This window comes from Budorcas taxicolor, chromosome 17 (genome assembly GCF_023091745.1).
Source record: "Budorcas taxicolor isolate Tak-1 chromosome 17, Takin1.1, whole genome shotgun sequence".
NCBI lineage: Eukaryota > Metazoa > Chordata > Mammalia > Artiodactyla > Bovidae > Budorcas > Budorcas taxicolor.
Window position 1 is genome coordinate 60,209,359 of NC_068926.1, and position 17,962 is coordinate 60,227,320.

The 17,962-nt window shown below is 51.7% G+C and overlaps 1 protein-coding gene across 2 annotated transcripts; it reads left to right on the forward strand.

Moving 5' to 3' along the window:
* The first annotated feature begins 4,726 nt into the window (after positions 1-4,726).
* TBX3 (T-box transcription factor 3) lies at positions 4,727-16,833 on the forward strand. 2 transcript variants are annotated; one of them, XM_052654646.1, is made up of 8 exons: positions 4,727-5,537; positions 7,197-7,464; positions 8,379-8,438; positions 8,699-8,845; positions 10,783-10,859; positions 11,949-12,106; positions 13,525-14,201; positions 16,051-16,833. In XM_052654646.1, exons 1-8 carry the CDS (start codon positions 5,149-5,151, stop codon positions 16,519-16,521), a joined length of 2,247 nt encoding a protein of 748 aa, XP_052510606.1. In that variant the 5' UTR covers positions 4,727-5,148; the 3' UTR covers positions 16,522-16,833. The 2 variants fall into 2 exon arrangements, with proteins under 2 accessions (XP_052510606.1, XP_052510607.1); XM_052654647.1 differs by lacking the exon at positions 8,379-8,438.
* Positions 16,834-17,962: the final 1,129 nt, after the last annotated feature.

Below are 17,962 nucleotides of genomic sequence, written 5' to 3' on the forward strand. Positions count from 1 at the left end.
GCAAAGGACGATGGGAGTCCTGAAGCAGACACCTAATCAGTTTCAATGTCTGTCAATATCAAAAGAGCCTGGGATCCCATGGGCAGGGACACTGGCCAGAAACAGGGAGCCGTCTCTACCCAGAAAGCCCCTCCTCAGAGAAAGTTTACGTTTTGACCGACCTCCATAGTAAACTTAATTAGGCCCCAGACCCTCCAGGAGAAACCCCTGGATGTCCTTATGTCAACAGAGTTCCCAGTTCAGCGACACCTCGGACTGAAAAACAGCTCCCCGCAGCAAACGGTGGGTGAAAGTTTAAGGGGGAATAAGCGTGTAATAGTCCCTCGCCAGACCTCACACATGCTGAAAAGAATATTTACAGCAAACTTGCCAAAGTAAACGACCCCGCCTATACACCATCCTTTCTTCTTCCACCCCACCGCGCCCCCCAGCCCCGCCCGGGTTTTGTAACCTCCAGATAAACACCATTCGGTCACAAAAGGGTCGATCTGCCCCCCTTTACAGTAGGAGGCAGACGATACCCTAGGAGAAAGTGGGAGCTGCAGAAGCTTCCTGGGGGGGATTCTTCGGCAAAGGGGGCTTCTCTGCCTCTTGCGTGGCCTGACCTGAGGATAGAAGATTTGGTTGCGTGCGCGTGCGTGTGTGCGCGCGTGTGCACATATAACATTTATTCTGAGGCTCCTCCTCGCCCCTTGCCCACTTTAAAATCCGCATTCATACTATTCTTCACCTTAAACACTTCAGACATCCCAGATTTGGAGAGATTAAAAAAAAAAAATCAGGCCTACAATTAGGTGAACACTCTTTGCAATAGATGGATGATATTGTAGAAGGACACCAGAAGTTCGGCGCCTCCTCTCGGATTCAGATTTTGGCCCCCTTTCCCGCTCTTTTAAAGCACCGTTTCTCAGGCTCTGCCCAGTGTCAGGCTAGGCTGCTTCAGTATTTTCCCGTCTGTCTTTTGTTGAACGTGAGGCGGGAAGAGAGACCGAGAAGATCGAAGGGGTCTGCATGGAGGGGGGGAAAAATGACCATGCCCTCGGCTAGAGCCTAAAAGCCCGGGCCCGTGGCTCGCTGGCCTGCGAGTTGTCCCAGCCGCCAGGCCTGGCACAAGTCTTCGGAACGCGCTAGCCAATGTTTAACCCGAATGCAGTGACCACCAGGCCGCTTTTGTTTGTTCGCAAATTAATCACCCAGCGCACGGCCGGCGCCAGAGTGGGTTTATCACCCACCGGGAGGGGGGCGCGGCGGCCCCGCAGAGACAAAGAGGAGTTCGCACCTTCCCGCTTTTGATCCCCAGTTACTGCGGCCTCCCTGCATAATACGAGCCTCCTGGGGCCGAGTCTGGGAGGTCAGTCATAATTGGCGGAAGTTTGCAGACCATTAGCAAGATGTCGACATTTTCGATTCAGAACCCCACAAACTTTCCTCTCCCGCCTTCCTCTCTGGCGCGCTGGAGTGGCAATGGGGGGTCAGAAGTGGCAACTGGGGTGACCCCAGGGTTAAGGTGGAGCTATGGGCAAAAACAGGCGCGTGAGAGAAGGGGCCGAAATCGCGGTTAAGTCCACCTCCACCGTTGAGGCCAAAGGCAAGTTGAGATATTTACAAGTGAAATCAGCAAGCTCCCCTCCCACAGTCCAAAACCGAAGCGAGGCCAGGATGCGGACGACCGAGTAAAATGTCTCTCTTCCTGGTCATCTGGACGCTTAGGACACCGATTGGGTGGATGTGGGTGTGTGTTGGGGGTCATCTCGTGCTTGCAGAATTACTTTCCTTCTCTTTGGTGCGTCGGAGCAGAGGTTGGCCGGCGAGCGCAGGCAAAACCAGACCCCGGGTTTGGGGCCGCTGCTGAAAGCACAGCGGTGCGGCCCCAGGCTCCCGCGGCCAGCAGAGTGGGGGAAGGGCGGGTTTCAGCCTCCGGAGACTGGTGGAAACCCTGCGGTGACCTCGGTGGACGGTATCAGAAGGGGAAAGGCCTGGGTTTCTCGCACCCTCCGGGGTCGGGCGGCCAGGGACGTGGGAGGGGGCATCGTGAGCCGACACGCTGACCCCTGCGGCTCTTGCACCACCACCTCAGAGAGAGGCCGAGAGACCGGCCAGGAGAAAGACAGACCTAAAGGGAGAGAAAGGGGCGAGATGGCAAGCCAGATGGAGTTCGCAGAACCACTCTTATTCTCTCTGGTGACTTCAGGGAATTCTTAGCGCTGGCGCCAAGCGCTCTTAACCATGTGCGTCAAAAATGCGAGGCTGGAAAAATCTCGTCGCCTCAAAAGTTCCGCCCCTATCTCGGCAGGGTTGGCCCATAATGGAACTGCATTTTTCACACTCCCCCCAACTTGCTCCCACTTCGGAGTCTGGGAGCTGGGGGTTTAGGGGTACACGAGGCAAAATGTAAGAGAGGGCTCTGCTGGTTACCTACACACAGTTACACGCACAAAACAACCCGAGCCTGGGAGTTCTTAACCCCCTAGACCCCGAAATCAGTCCTTTCTTGGTTCCACTGGAGAAAGTTCCCAGCTTAGGAAGGGTAATAGAATACTGTCCCCAAGACGTCCCTCCATCTAAGCAGGGATGGCGGCTAGAATTGGGAAATGTGGATCTGGGGAATCCTCTGACCCGGACAGGGACCTGCGGTAACAGTTACCAATTCGGCGACAGGTCTGATGGATAAGATCCTGTTGCGTCCCTCTCCTTCACCCTTGCTGAGCAAACCGCCCCCCCCCCCCCCCCCCCCCACACACACCTGAACTGGAGCCAGTCACCTCGCCTCTGGGGTGGGGGCATTTCACGCTTTGTTTTACAAATTCACCCCCGACTTCTGGCGAGATAAGTCTCCGGGTGGAGAAAAGAACTGAGGCACCAAGAGATAATTGCGATGCCTGGAGAAGATACGGACCTGGAGCACCTCCGCCCACCAGCTCGCCCACCCCATTCCAGCAGCTCCTCACCCTGCTGACCGCCGAGGGGAGGGCGGCGGCTAGACGAGGACAGGCCCAGAACCTAGTCCCTCGCTATGCTCACTTTGTTCAGATACCCTCTCTGCTCTCACACACACATTCAGGTGGAAAACCGGGAGCCAGAGTCCAAATGGAAGACGAGATCTATCTAAAAGGGCTGGTAAATCCATTCGAAAAAAGCCCGAATCCGCCTCCGGAGTAAGCTGAGCGCAGACCCGGGGCTGCCGCGCAGGCTGGGTCTGTGTTTGCGTGTATATGGCTTCCGCGGGCGGCTGAGCCCTAGTGGACTGCCGCGTGTTCGCGTACAAATGTGCCGGGGGTGTTTGGGTCTCCGCGCATAGTTTCGGGTGGGGCGCGGTGGGGAGAGAGCCCCCTCGCGTGGGCTGAGATCTGGCAGCACCGCGTGCTCGGGAGCCCGCGCGCGAGCCCTGCTGCCCGGGCAGACCGGCAACGAGAAACACCCGAGCTCGGGAGCCCTTGAGCGGCGGCCGGGAAGAACTTGGCTCCACGTGGGGCCGGAGAGAGCGCACAAGCCTGGAGACTCGGCGGCGTTCGCCTCTCCGCGGCGCCCGGCTTTTGTCGCGCCCGGCGGCCGGATGGCAGCTCACGGGAGCCGGGGCTGTCCGCTCGGCTCGCCCGGAACCGGGTTAAAAGGGTGAACGGGAGAGAGAAACGGCCGCGGCGGCTGGAGAAGCGAGCCGAGCGCGCGAGAGGCGAGCGCCCCTGCCCGGCGCCCGGCGCGCTCTCCGCCTTCCTGGCCAGGCTCGCTAGCGCCCGCCTCCCCTCCCGCGTGCTCCCTCCTGCCCAGCCTCCTCCCTCGATCCCGGGCTGGATGACTGAGGCATTTCAGACATGGACTGAGCGAGAGCGAGCGAGCAAGAGAGCGAGCTCCGGGGCTGCGGCGATCTCTCGATAAGCCACCTAGAGGCGACTCGGTGCGCGCGCTCCCCAGTGGCTCCCCGCCCTCCCTCTGATCATGTTGACATATTCACAGGACAGGCAGTAGTACCGTTGCGGCGCTGCGACGTTACAGTTTCCGACACCTTCTTTTTATAACTCGGCTCTATCCCCCAGCACTCGACCTGTGAAAACCACGCCTATGCAGCAACACAATTGGTCCGAAAGCGTCAAAGAGCCAATCAAGAGGCCTCCGGCTCCCCGCAGCCCACAGCAGAGCCCGACCTTCTAGACCGCCGAGCAGACGCCCGGGGAATTCTAGAGGCGGAGGAGGGTGGCGAGGAGCTCTAGCTGGCTTTCTTTCGCTCCCTCCCTCTCCTGGCGCTCCTTCTCCCACTCCGGTCTCTCTCTCTCTCTCTCCCTCTCCCTTCTTTTCATTCCCCTCCTCCTCCCCCCCTCTAAATCCTCCCAGCCCTGCGCGTCTGGACGCAGATTTAGGAAGGGAATTCGCTCACGTTTTAGGACAAGGAAGAGAGGCGCGGGAGCAGAGCACACACAGCAAGATTCGGATTGAAACCCAGACACCCTCCGGAGGCTCGGAGCGGAGGAAGGCGGAGGAGAAGGACGAACGGAAGCCCGCTTGCAGTTCAAGTTTTGATAGCGCTGGTAGAAGAGGGCTTCCATCAAAGTTTTTTTTTTTTTTTTTTTTAAGGAGAGAGACTTTTTTTTTTCTGCTCTCTTCGCTCGCCGGTCTAGCGCAACTGCAGACGCCTCCCGCGAGCCAAAGGGAAAGGCTAGAGACGGGGGGGCGGGGGAAGAAGAAGGAGAAGAAAAGGTAAAAAAAAAAAAAAAAGTCTCCGAGGAGAGCCGTCCGCATTGGCAACAAAGAACTGGGGGCTGGGGAGCGATCGCCGGGACCCAGGGCAGGCGTGTCTATTTCGAGCCAAGCGGCAGGGCTCCGGCGCGAGTCCAGACCCTGCTTGTTCCCCTCGCCTCGGAAACCGACTTCCAGGGGCGGCTTTTGGGAAACGCCAGACACCGGGACAGTCACCCAAACGACTATGTCTCCTGATTTCTCGCCTTGCCCTTTTTAAAAGCGGCCTTCCCCTGCCCCAAAGACACTTCCCACTCTTCACTTTGAGGTGCTTTAGCTGTGAACCTCCCACCGCCTTTTTTTTTCTTTCGCTTTTTCCCCCCGTCCAAACTATGCGCTGCTGTTAAAAAACAAAACTAAACTAAACTAAACAGCTGCGGACTTGTTCCCGGCTGGAGCCCAGCGCCCCGCCTGGAGTGGATGAGCCTCTCCATGAGAGATCCGGTCATTCCTGGGACAAGCATGGCCTACCATCCGTTCCTACCTCACCGGGCGCCGGACTTCGCCATGAGCGCGGTGCTGGGTCATCAGCCGCCTTTCTTCCCCGCTCTGACGCTGCCTCCCAACGGCGCGGCGGCGCTCTCGCTGCCCGGCGCGCTGGCCAAGCCGATCATGGATCAATTGGTGGGGGCGGCCGAGACCGGCATCCCATTCTCGTCCCTGGGACCTCAGACCCATCTGAGGCCCCTGAAGACCATGGAACCCGAAGAAGAAGTAGAAGATGACCCCAAGGTACACCTGGAGGCCAAAGAACTTTGGGATCAATTCCACAAGCGGGGCACGGAGATGGTCATTACCAAGTCGGGAAGGTAAGCAAGCCACGCACCCTCCCCGCCCCCACAACTCCCGTAAGCGACTGGAGGTTACTTTTCTCCTTTTATTTATCTTCTCCCAGAACAGTCGGTTTGCCAGTTATTTGACTTAGAGGAAAACTTAGTCCCCCCCACCCCACCTCCCAGCCCAGAACTGTGTACAGAAACCTCCCCGGCCTTGCCCCAGTGATAGGAAATTTCAGCTTACCTGGGCGTCTGCAGCGGGTGGTTTTTCCTACCTGGTCTGCATACTGGGTTCTCTATGGGATAGAATTTTTCAGTGGTACGCAGATATCTTCTGCAGGAAGAAAGAAAAGCACCCCCCATTGCAGGAAAACTCACTGTGCAAACCTTTCTGGACCATCCCTGTGTCTTTGTAGATGTTGTGTTTTTGTCTGTTTCATTTTGTTCTCAGAGAGAAACACTGAACAGCTCTTTTTGTTTGTGTGGTAGTGGGAGGCCTGGCAGAAACTGCCCTGCCCTTTCAGCCCTCCAGCCTAGCTTCTGGATCTGGAGGGGGCCTTAGCCTGCCCCCTGCCAGGGTTAGAGAGAAATCAAAAGGCGATTTGGGGTTTGTCCATGCTGCTTCGTGTGTCTGTAATCAAAGAGAGAGTTCAACAGGCAACTCTGGCTGATTCAGATTGTGTTCGCTGACCCAAGGAGCCAGCAGGGAGACACGTACTGCTGTTTCATGTGTGACTATATTTTACATACTGTTTAGAGGTCCTGGCCTGACCAAAACGTGCCTGTCATTTAAAGTCACTGATTTTTTTTTTTTAATGGCATTGAAGTCTATCAAGGCATACAGTTGAAGGCATAAAAGGAAAATCTTCTCTTGCCTTTAGCTCTGTTTCCGAGCTGAACGAGGCCAAAGTTTGCAACTTACCCTCCAGCCCAGAAGACAGTTTCACAGCGATGCATTCCCTGCTCCCTTTTAAGTCAGAAGTACAGAATGCTAACACTTTAGGGAAATAAAGACCAGTTTGGTGGTGGAGTCTTGTAGTTTGGGTCTGGTCCCGAGCAGTGGGGGGAATGTGGTTAGCAGCGCGCTAGGCAGACTGGTGATCAGGCCTCTGAGTCCACCCCAGTCTACAGAATTCGTTTGGAGAACTCACCGAAGTAGTTTCATTTCGCCAGCAGCGGGATTACTGTTCCACAGCAGAGAGGGGTCCCAACTTGACATTTCTCTTCTTGATCCGTTTAACATTTTCTCATCCACGGGTGGTGGAAAACTCTAGCCTTGATTAACCAAAGTCGACTAAAATCCTGCCCCAAGCTGTTTAGAACTAGACACCGGCAGGAAAAGGCATAAGCAAGAATTTCCCTCTAAGGAGGGCAACCTAAAAAGTCACACAGGGGGCCAAAAAATTACAAGGAAATTATTAGACAATGTAGAGAAACCCAGTGCCCCTTATTCACTTGTTTTGAATCTCGGGCCGTTTAAAATAGAGACATTGAAGCGTATTTAATTCTTCTGTTGCTGAAGGAAGCAATTTTGCACCCAGTCATCATACTCTGAACCGGTACAAGATCATCAATTGTAACAGAAAGTTTTAAATTTGATTGAAGTATTTTAGCATAGAGGGTCAAACCCAAGATTCTGAGTGATTTTTTTTTTTCCCCCGTTTCTTTCCTTCCCTCTTCTCTCCCTTATAGGCGAATGTTTCCTCCATTTAAAGTAAGGTGTTCTGGGCTGGATAAAAAAGCCAAATATATTTTGTTGATGGACATTATCGCTGCGGATGACTGTCGCTATAAATTTCACAATTCCCGGTGGATGGTGGCAGGAAAGGCTGATCCTGAAATGCCGAAGAGAATGTACATTCACCCGGACAGTCCTGCTACTGGGGAACAGTGGATGTCCAAAGTTGTCACTTTCCACAAACTGAAACTCACCAACAACATTTCGGACAAGCACGGATTTGTAAGTTTCACTGCTTGCCTTCCTAAAATTTCCTGTCTTCTCCCTAGCAAAGGCAGTGCTTTCCGCTTCCAGGTAAACTCCAGTTTCTCCCTCGCTCTCAGTTACAAAGCATAGCAAACTTGTTCGATCCACAGAGAATTCCGGGGTATTTCTTCTCTTTGGATAATAGAAGGCCTGGCGTTCTAAAATAAGTGAGGGGCGAGAGAACTTTTATAGGCTCCTGTTCTGTGGCAAGGCCAAGTCTTGGTAACTGCTTGACCTGACAGGAAAGTTAAAAACCCATCGTGAAGATGGAAAATCACCGTTAAGGTTAGGTATTCATAAAGGATTTGTTTTACGATATCATACTTCTATTTTGAAACCAGTCATAGTATTGTTTGGGAGGGTTTTAAGGTTTGAAACCTCGACTGCGTTGGTGAGATGGTGTGGGTACAGATTTTGAAAGATTTTCTTCCCTTGGACTAAAAAAGAATTGGGCTCAGGTGAAGGTCAGGTTTACCAGAAATGAGACCTAGATCTCCCGGTACAAAAATTGCACGTGTGTTGCGAGTATATATGTGGATTCAGTGCGGGAGTCCCTAGAAACTTTCCAGAGATTTAGATTGCTTGTGAAAGTCGAGCAAAGGACCTTTTGCCCCCTGCCCCTACACCTCCCCAACATTTCAGTAAAATAAACAGAGTGATAAGTGAGGAATAAGCAGAAAGATTAGGCCCAGGAAGACATGAATGGCCTGGACATATCTTCAGCGAGCAGGAATTGCATTTGAAGCCCTTGATTTGATTAAGGCATAAATATTCCTCTCTAGAGTTCAGCCTTTCAGGGCTTTAAGTGGATTGGGCTCATCAATTAGTGGGCGCTTAAAGGACTGAATCATTTTGTAAATTAAAATGCATGTTTTTCTCTATCTTTTAAGACTTTGGCCTTCCCAAGTGATCAAGCAACGTGGCAGGGGAATTATAGTTTTGGTACTCAGGTAGGCTAGGGTTCAACAAAGCAACCTTAGATGGTGAGGGTGGTGGGGGGGAGGGCACCCTTTGGAAACTGAGGAGCAATTTGGATTCTCCAGAACGTAACATGTGGGGAGCTGAAGATTCCCACCGAGGTACTCCGAGAAGGTGGGCTCCCTGGTGCCGTTGGTGGGGTAGACGTCAGCCTGGCAGGGGTCCTAGGAACCCATTGGTCCTCCGATAAATCCTCTTGTGATGTGTATCTCTCCCCTTCCGGCCCCTGCAGACTATACTGAACTCCATGCATAAATACCAGCCCCGGTTCCACATCGTGAGGGCCAATGACATCTTAAAACTTCCTTATAGTACTTTTCGGACGTACTTGTTCCCCGAAACTGAATTCATCGCTGTGACTGCATACCAGAATGATAAGGTAACCAAAGTCGCTTTCTTTTTTAATGGTGATATTAACACCTCCCCAGCCCCACCCCCATCCCTTAAGCTGCTTTGGGGCAAGGATGAGAAAATTACAAGAGCATTGCAATGGGAGTCTGATTTTTCTTTTGTGATTTGACTTTCAGTGGAGCTTGGGGGAAAGGGGGCAGTGGCACATAGCAGAGGCAGAAAGAAAACTAAAAAAACTTAACCAGCTAGGGATCCAACGCTGAGTGGAAAAAAAAAAAAAAAAAAAGCCAAACTAACACTGCCAGTGAGAAGCTCCTGGAACCACCTTAAGGTCGCCTGCCCCACCCCCACCCCAGCTTTCCCCTGTCTGTTTCAAGGTTCATCCTCTTTTCATTCAGGAAGAAGGATCCAGAAATCAGGTTCAAAAGGAACCAGCTAAAAATTGAAGGCAAAAGCCGGTAGGGATCTTGGGAGGGGAGTCTCAGCGGAGACCAGATTTTCTCCCCTAGCCAGAAATCCCGAGTAGCTGGTCTGGTTTTTATTACCTTTTATGCCGCTGTGTTTTTTATGGTGTGTGTGTGTGTGTGTGTGTTTGGAAAAAACCTACTCTGATCACAGGGTCATGCTAATTGAGTTGTCTGAGGCTTTTGAGATGAGATGACCAAAGTTACCACTTCATTTGAAGGATTTTTTTTTTTTCCCTCCCTGGGCCTGAGGCCAGGGATTAGGAGTACCCCCAAATGGAAGAGCAGACAGCACCTGGTATGTAAGCTATAGTGGCCTGAAGGTCATGGGTATGTGCTCAGAGCAGCACAGAGAAAGTGCTACCAGGCCACCAGTCTCCAGCATGGCTTTTAGCAGGCAGTTACTGAGGGTAGGGATGAGGGTGGTGGGCGAGGATGGGGGCCACCTGAGGACCCCTGCTCTTCAACTTCTGAACCCTGGTCCTCAGTGCCAATCCATTTTATTTCACTCTCACTATGCATGGGTCCTCTGTGGCCCGCTGATGGGGTGTTCCAGGTATGCTTCCTTCATCTGAAGACTAAAGACATCAGAGTCTCCTTTCCCTGAAAGAAGTAAAAACAGGAATTGACTTCAAGAACAAGAATCCATCCAGGGGCCCTTTTTCCACCTCCAGCGAATTCTGTATACATCATCCCCTTCCTCTGCCTCCATCCCAGGAAAGGGATTTGAGAGATGACATACGATTTTTCCTTAGTGTGTAAAATGCACACTCCTTCTAGATCCAGTACCCTGTGAATCTAAGTTGTTAATGGAATAATAAAATATAGCATTTTTGATCAAAGCAGCCACGGGCCTTCTCCACCTAATGGCAGTGGCAGGGGCATATAAATGAAAACAAATGTTTCCAGCGGTCATTCGGTCCTTTTAAATCTGTAATTGTCAATATTGTAATTCCTCAAACACATCCCCCCAACCCCCAACACCCAGCAAAAAAATCAAACCCAGTCCAGCACAAGGGTACTGAAACCCCATAAATCATTTTATTAGATGTACAGAAAAAGTTGGAAGGTTTGCTGTGTGAATGTGTGTGCACGTGTTTGGGCAGGAAATATACCATAACATATTTTATGATCAATTGCACTATATATAAAGAAAAATCAAAATGAAGGCATAATTTTAAGATCCACAGGTTGCCCTTTTGACAACTTTTTCATTTCTAAGCCCATGTGGTTGGCTGCCCAGGCAGGATCATTGTAGCTCAGAATCCCTGGTTTGGCCTCCTATGGGCAATGCCAGCCATGGCACACTTTCCTTTGGTTTTCCTCCTGGACCCCCTCAAACTTCTGCTGTGTTCTCTCTCTGTTTAACCTGGTATATCCAAATGACTTCTCCAGTGGGAAGTCAGATTTCGCATGGATCATTTGAGTTGGGGGGCAACCTCCGGGAACATTGTAGAAAATGAAGCCAATGTCTCTTTCTTGCTTGTGTCTCCTCCTCTAGATAACTCAGTTAAAAATAGACAACAACCCTTTTGCAAAAGGTTTCCGGGACACTGGAAATGGCAGGAGAGAAAAAAGGTGAGCTGTGGCGGTCATTTCTCAGACAGTTTAGAAAATCACCTTTCTGAGACCTAGGACTCAGCTGTTAGAAGTGGGATGCAGGCCCTTTTCTTGAGAAGGGTGGTGGAAGGGTGGAAAACAATTTACTCCCCCTTGATCAAGAATCTACAGATTTCACTACACTATTTTTTCTTCTTCCTCCATATTACCTTAAAGAAGGTCAGCGAGGCCACCCCCACAAATGTCTCTGGAAGAAAAGTATCAGGAATAACAGATTATATACAGATGCCTATTAATTCCTAATTAATTTAAGTTCATTCTGGACAGGTCCCAGGAAAGGACTAAGCCATTCACAAAACGCTTTGGAATTTTTGCAATCTTGTCTTAGATTGACAGAACCTAGGCCCCTGGAGACATATATGGCTCCCTCCTACTGTGGAGACATGTATCATTTTGTATTAAGCTGACAGCTGGATGGTATATAAAAGAAGCTCTCCCCTCCCCCACTCACTTTCAAAGAATTTTGAAAATCTAGAAAATCAGCAGCAACTTTTAACCTATCCCCTGGGGGAATGGGTGGGCATTAAAAAATAATTTCTCACGTGGAAATAGATTCTTTTTTAGTCCGATGAATGTGTTGGTGATACGATTACAGTAAAGTGCACCATGAAATAACCACTTCCTCCCAATCTTAGCAACCAGTCCAGAGCTGGTCTGCTGTTTGTGTTCACTGCTTTGAGTCCTCTGTTCTCCTTGGTCTGTGAGGCTGGCTGCTCAGCGGATCTGGCCAGCTCCCATCTCCCCTCTTGCTCTTGGCTTTTAAAGAGCAAGCCCCAGCCAGTGCCCTTTTCCTAGGGAAACCCTCTGGTCTTGAATACAAGCCTTCCTCCCTCCCTCGCCCTGGGCTACGGTCTTCAGCCTAGTCCCAGGGTCCTGAACAATGCTTGGATCCAAGTGGTTGCCCCTGGGGTACAGAGATTTCTAGGAATTAGTGTCATCCCGGGTGCAGGCCAGGTGAGGTGTGTGTGCCCAAACCTTCTGGAGAGGGTGAAGCTTTGGAGAGGGGGGAACATTCTGTATAATGCTGGGTGTCGGCTTCTGCCACAGAAAGCAACTCACCCTGCAGTCCATGAGGGTGTTTGATGACAGACACAAAAAGGAGAATGGCACCTCGGACGAGTCCTCCAGCGAACAGGCCGCCTTCAACTGCTTCGCCCAGTCCTCCTCCCCGGCCGTGTCCACCGTAGGAACATCCAACCTCAAAGGTGAGCCTGGCCACCTCTGACTTCTCAGATTTCTCCAGGTCTTGGAGGTCTGAATGAAGAGTTGGGAGCTGGGAGCATCCACCAGGGAACCTGCCCCTCCAAAGTTTCAGATCCTTCTAGAAGTTTGTAAAACGGAAGCCAAATCTCACCAAGGGTGATCAGGGGTGTCCAGCCCCTCAAAGTTAGTCTGAGCTCTCAGATTCCTTTTTCCCAGACATTGGTCTGGCAGGGATGAGGGGGTGGTCTCTGTTCCTGTGTCCCCTCTGGGGGTGGGAGGCTGGAGCATCCCTCTCTTTTGTACCTCCAACCAAGTAACAACTGATTTTTTTTAAATATCTTTGAACTCTAGCTTAAAATGTGTTGGGCTGGAGTAGGGGTGAGGAAGGGGGGACACGGGAGATTCTCTGCCACTTGGAACAGGGAAGGGGGGCTGAGAAAAATTCAGCTCTAGAGCCACCCTAGACCTATGATAGGAGATGGAGCCTTGAGAGTGGGAGCTGGGGAGGGCAGGGGTGGAAGGGGAGGAGCTGCTCGGATCCTCAGTTGATTTCCTGTGTTTAAAGAGCAAGAACTATTTATTTGGAAAGACACGCAGGCTCTCAAGGGGAAGAAACCTATTTTTTAAGTGAAATAAAATGAAAGTCCTTTATGTCTTCAATCTGTTTAAGCTTTAAACACAAAATGGGATCGCTTTTTCTTCTTTTCTTTTTTTTCTGGTAGGACACCCACAGAGGGTGTGGTGAGAGCAAAAGAGAATCTATGATTGTCTCCAGGCAGTGAGCAACACCGCCCCCCGCCCCCCCACCAAACCATCACCCATCTCTGTCTGCAGAGACAGGCAAACAGAGAAGGCTCCGGGGAGTGTGTGTGTGTTGGGGGAGGGGTGTTCACGTCTGCCACTGCCGATTCAGACGTCAGGGTTCTCTCCAAACAAATCTTCCTGAAAGAGTCCACAAATCTGTGGAAGGGACTGAAATCAATCATTCAGGGAACAAAGCGGGTAACTAGAAGGTGTTCCTGCCCTGAGTTTTAGTGTAAATCAGTTTTTATTTTTTAAAAAGTGAATTTGCAATCCAGTGGGGGGAAAAGGCCAGTAAAAGCTTTGTCTGACCTAGTAGGAGAACAGTCCACATGTATAAAATAGTAAAATTCACTACTGCAGGGAGGATCGCAGCTCTAGCTAGACTTGAAATACACGACTAGCTGGTGGAACCCTTCCCCTAAAGTCTGAGGTATTGTCACACTCCCACTTTGCAGATGAGAAAACTGAGGTGCAGAGGGGTTAAGAGGCTTTCCCCGGGTTGCACAGCTGGGAAGTGGCCGAGCTGGGGATTCCAAGTGGGGCATTGGAGTTCTGCTGGCCCAGGTTTTAGAGCTAACGCCCTTCCGCCCGGCTTGTGTTCCCCCTCCCGCGGTAGATCTGTGTCCCAGCGAGGGGGAGAGTGACGCGGAGGCTGACAGCAAAGAGGAGCACGGCCCCGAGGCCTGTGACGCGGCCAAGATATCCACCACCACGTCGGAAGATCCGTGCAGGGACAAGGGCAGCCCGGCCGTCAAGCCGCACCTCTTCTCGGCTGAGCCCGGCGGCCGACCCCGGGACAGCGGGCGGCTTGACAAGGCGTCGCCCGACTCGCGCCACAGCCCGGCCACCATCTCGTCCAGCACCCGCGGCCTGGGCGCCGAGGAGCGCCGGAGCCCGAGCCGCGACAGCGCGGCCACGTCCAAGGCCGCCGAGGAGGCGCGCGTGCTGCCGGGCAAGGAGGCCTTCGCGCCGCTCACCGTGCAGACGGACCCAGCCGCCGCGCACCTGGGCCAGGGTCCCCTGCCTGGCCTCGGCTTCGCCCCTGGCCTGGCCGGCCAGCAGTTCTTCAACGGGCACCCGCTCTTCCTGCACCCCGGCCAGTTCGCCATGGGGGGCGCCTTCTCCAGCATGGCGGCCGGCATGGGGCCCCTGCTGGCCACAGTGTCCGGGGCCTCCACCGGCGTCTCGGGCCTGGATTCCACGGCCATGGCCTCGGCTGCCGCGGCGCAGGGACTGTCGGGGGCGTCGGCCACCCTGCCCTTCCATCTCCAGCAGCACGTTCTGGCCTCTCAGGTATTTATCAGCTGCCTCTGTAGCCCCTCCTTCCATTCACTCTCCTTTGCCTGCCTTTTAGGACCAGACCCTCACCTAATCTCCCTGCCTAATAATAATAATAATTCATTATTATTACTAGGGGCAAGACTTCTTTCATTGATTCATCATAACCTCACACTCCCCCCTCAAAACTTAAGAAAACAATTTTCCCCTAAGTAAAGGGCTGTGCCTAGCAGAGTGACTAGGTGGTATAATAGATAATAACTCTTCACAGCACTTCCTTTATGCCAGGCACTCTCTTCTGAGTGCTTGATCTACTCTGAGTTTTTCGGTGATCCTATGATCACCTCCACCTTCTAAATGAAAGAGCAGAGCTCGGAAATGTTGAGTAACTTAACCAAGATCACACAGCTGGTAAGTAGGTGGTGGAGGTAGGTGGTGGACATGAGTCTCTAGCCCTAGGCACTTAGACTCTGGGGGCCTTTCGCAGGGGCTGTGATTTTAGCTTCAGAGTTGAAATGTCTCTTAAATGTTTTACAGCCAGCCCTCCCCCAAGACTAGGGAGAGACCATGGCCTGGGGATGGGAACTGACTCCCTGTGGATGTGTTGAGTCTGTACCCTCCAGTATGAAGCTACTTCCCTGCCCCCTCCCATCCCTCACTGCAAGCAGGCCAACCTTCTTCCCAAAGGGTTAATAGTTTGTGCACACGTGGGAAATGTCAGAGGACAGGGGCTATGGGGCTATGGCAAGCCTAGCAGCCTGTGTAAGGCTGAGACAGCTGTGTAGGGGCTCCCGGCAGCTGCCGGGGGGAGACATTTCAGGCCGCTGGAAGTGCTCTCACTTGGGCAAAAAGATTCTATGAGGTTTACTGCACGCCCTTGCCTTTTGTTTTGTCTGAGCACATTCGTCTCCCTTCCCTGAGCCAAGAGGCAGGACTGGCCTCCTCCCCTCTGGGGAGGAGGGAACCAGAAAAGGGCTGGCTTCTGCCCTTCCGACATTCCTCCCATCTCTTGATCTAGCCCTTTCTGGAGACCTCACTGGTAGGTAGGTGACAGGTAGGTGAGGGGCTGCCTGGCTCAACAAGTAGTAACAGTACTACTGAGGCAATGGGTCCAAGATAGCTAGCCCAAGCCAAGGCCCCAGGATTTGAATTCTGTTTCTGCCACTTGCTAGCTGAGTGGCTTGCTATACCCTGGGGCCTACCTCAGTTTCTCCACTTGTAATGTCTGGGGCTCTACCAGCATATCTGGGGCTGGATGATTTCTCCATCTCTGTTCATAGCAAATACCCTTTACTCTCTCCCCTTCCAACCTGCCCTCATCCCTTTTCCTTTTGCTTAAGGATCTTCCCCAGATTTATTTATTTTTTTTAGAAACTTCTAGAATGGAGTGGGAGGGCTGTGAGGTGGGGCAACAAGAATGGAGGGGGGCAGAAATATATGTCCAATAGTTTATGCCCTCTGGTTTTCAGCCAGCTACTTTTGTGAAGTAGACTGTAGCCCCATTTAACAGGTGGAACAACTGACTGATGGAAGAATTTCCAGCAGTCTTGATGGCCAAGAACCTTATGTGAAGCATATTGCAGGCAGCAGCAGTTCATTTCATACCCACGAAAGAATGAACTTTTCCGTTTTTGCCATACAAGAAAGCTGAGGCCTAGGGAGTAATTGGGCTCAGATTTAGGTCTAGACGCATAAGTTGGAGCGTCCTGCTCCGCATCCCGCCCACCCCATCCCAGGGAGTGAGGTTAAGGACTCATCCGAGGGGATGGTGGGGGGTGGAGGAGGGATGGTGGATGAGGTCGGCTCCTCCACACCGCACAGACCCGCTTGCTCACTCTGCCCTGTTGTTCTCCTCCTTGCCTAGGGCCTGGCCATGTCGCCTTTCGGAAGCCTGTTTCCTTATCCCTACACGTACATGGCCGCAGCGGCAGCCGCCTCCTCGGCGGCAGCCTCCAGCTCCGTGCACCGCCACCCTTTCCTGAACCTGAACACCATGCGCCCGCGGCTGCGCTACAGCCCCTACTCCATCCCCCTGCCGGTGCCGGACAGCAGTGGCCTGCTCACCACCGCCCTGCCGTCCATGGCCGCCGCCGCTGCCGCAGCGGGCCCCCTCGACGGCAAGGCCGCCGCCCTGGCCGCCAGCCCGGCCTCGGTGGCCGTGGACTCGGGCTCGGAACTCAACAGCCGCTCCTCCACGCTCTCCTCCAGCTCCGTGTCCTTGTCGCCCAAACTCTGCCCGGAGAAGGAGGCGGCCACCAGCGAACTGCAGAACATCCAGCGGTTGGTCAGCGGCCTGGAAGCCAAGCCCGACAGGTCCCGCAGCGCCTCCCCGTAAACCCCTCCCCAGAGAAGTCTCTTCATTCCAGTCCAATCCAGTCTGCAGTGCACTTTGTTGGATGTCACATAAACCGCGGGCGTGCAGTGAGGTCAGCCCTTTTTTGTGGAGCCCTGTCTGGGAAAGGGGTGCTGGACTCCCTGGAGAGAATGTGCTAGAAACAGGCCCTGTCTTCTTGGCTGTGGTTTATACATCCGGGATCTGGCTCAGAAACGTCCCAGTTGCATTGAGCTGTTGGGGGTAGGAGTTAAAGCGTTGGCTGCCAGAGCAACTCCTTGGGGGCTGGTCTGGAAGCTGTGGGAAGATCCGAGGTAGCCAGGCCCCAAGAGGGGAGGTGTTGAAAAGTTTCTCCCCCAGTGAAGATATATATATATATATATATTTTTTTTTTTTTTTTTTTTTTTTCTTCACCGTCCCAAGTGGAAACAAAATTGAAAAAAAAAATACTGGGGACAAATGGATACATTAACATGATTCTGTTCGTGAAGATTAAAAACTTTCTAGTGACGTGCATATCAGTTCTAAATAAGTTACTGGGCAGCATTGTTTGGGGAGGGAAGTCTCTGCCATTCTTGTTTAGTCTGTATTAAAGAAATCTGTGTCTTTTTAATAATTCTTGTGATGTTTTAAGAGCTCTAGGTCTCTTGCATGTTCCACAATAATGTATTTGTGGGTTTTATTTTTGAATGCTTGCTTTTAGAGAGAAAATATGACCCCTTATCTTTTCCTAGATCATTGACAACCCTAAGGGGGATGACTTAAAAGGAAGGGATGGGGAAGATACCAAAAATGAATTTATTTTATCTAAGCTCTGTAGCAGGATTCATGTTGTCCCTCTGGCAGTTCTTTTCTGTTTCCTGTATATGCAATAACAAGGTTTTTAAAAAAAAAATAAAGAAGAAGCGAGACTATTAGACAAAGTATTTATGTAATTATTTGATAACTTGTAAATAGGTGGAATATGAATGCTCAGAAAATTAAACTTTAATTTATTGACATTGTATATAGCTCTATGTAAATAGGGTTGCAGCTGTCAGGTTTTGTGGTTTTGTTTTCCTATAGTCAGTTTTATTTCAAGGTCACAGGATCGCTTTTAAAAGTAGAAAACACACTTTCTGCACCAACACCAACATACTTTTCAAAAGAGTCGTCTGCAAAGAAAATTTCTTTTCTAATGTCCAAAACTGGGGGAAAGTGCTATTTGCCTATTTTACCGAAAACTGGGGAGGTGGTGCCACTTCCTAGCCCCACCTGAAATTCCTAAGAGTGTTTTTGAGATTGCTTGGGGCGGGTGGGGGGTGGGGGTGGTGGAGAGTGCAGAGGCTGTGGTTTGACTTTCTAATTTTTCTTTCCTATTTGTATTTGCCAGTCTCTGATTTCTTCAAAACAAAGTGGAATTAACTACTTACTGTCCTCAGTGTTGATGTTTTGAATTGGTGCC

Coding starts and splice junctions, on each gene's coding strand:
- TBX3 (XM_052654646.1), top strand. CDS start 5,149: ATGAGCCTCTCCATGAGAGATCCGGTCATTCCTGGGACAAGCATGGCC. Junction 8,846..10,782: donor CTGCATACCAGAATGATAAG/GTAACCAAAGTC, acceptor CTCCTCCTCTAG/ATAACTCAGTTAAAAATAGA. Junction 14,202..16,050: donor AGCACGTTCTGGCCTCTCAG/GTATTTATCAGC, acceptor CTCCTTGCCTAG/GGCCTGGCCATGTCGCCTTT.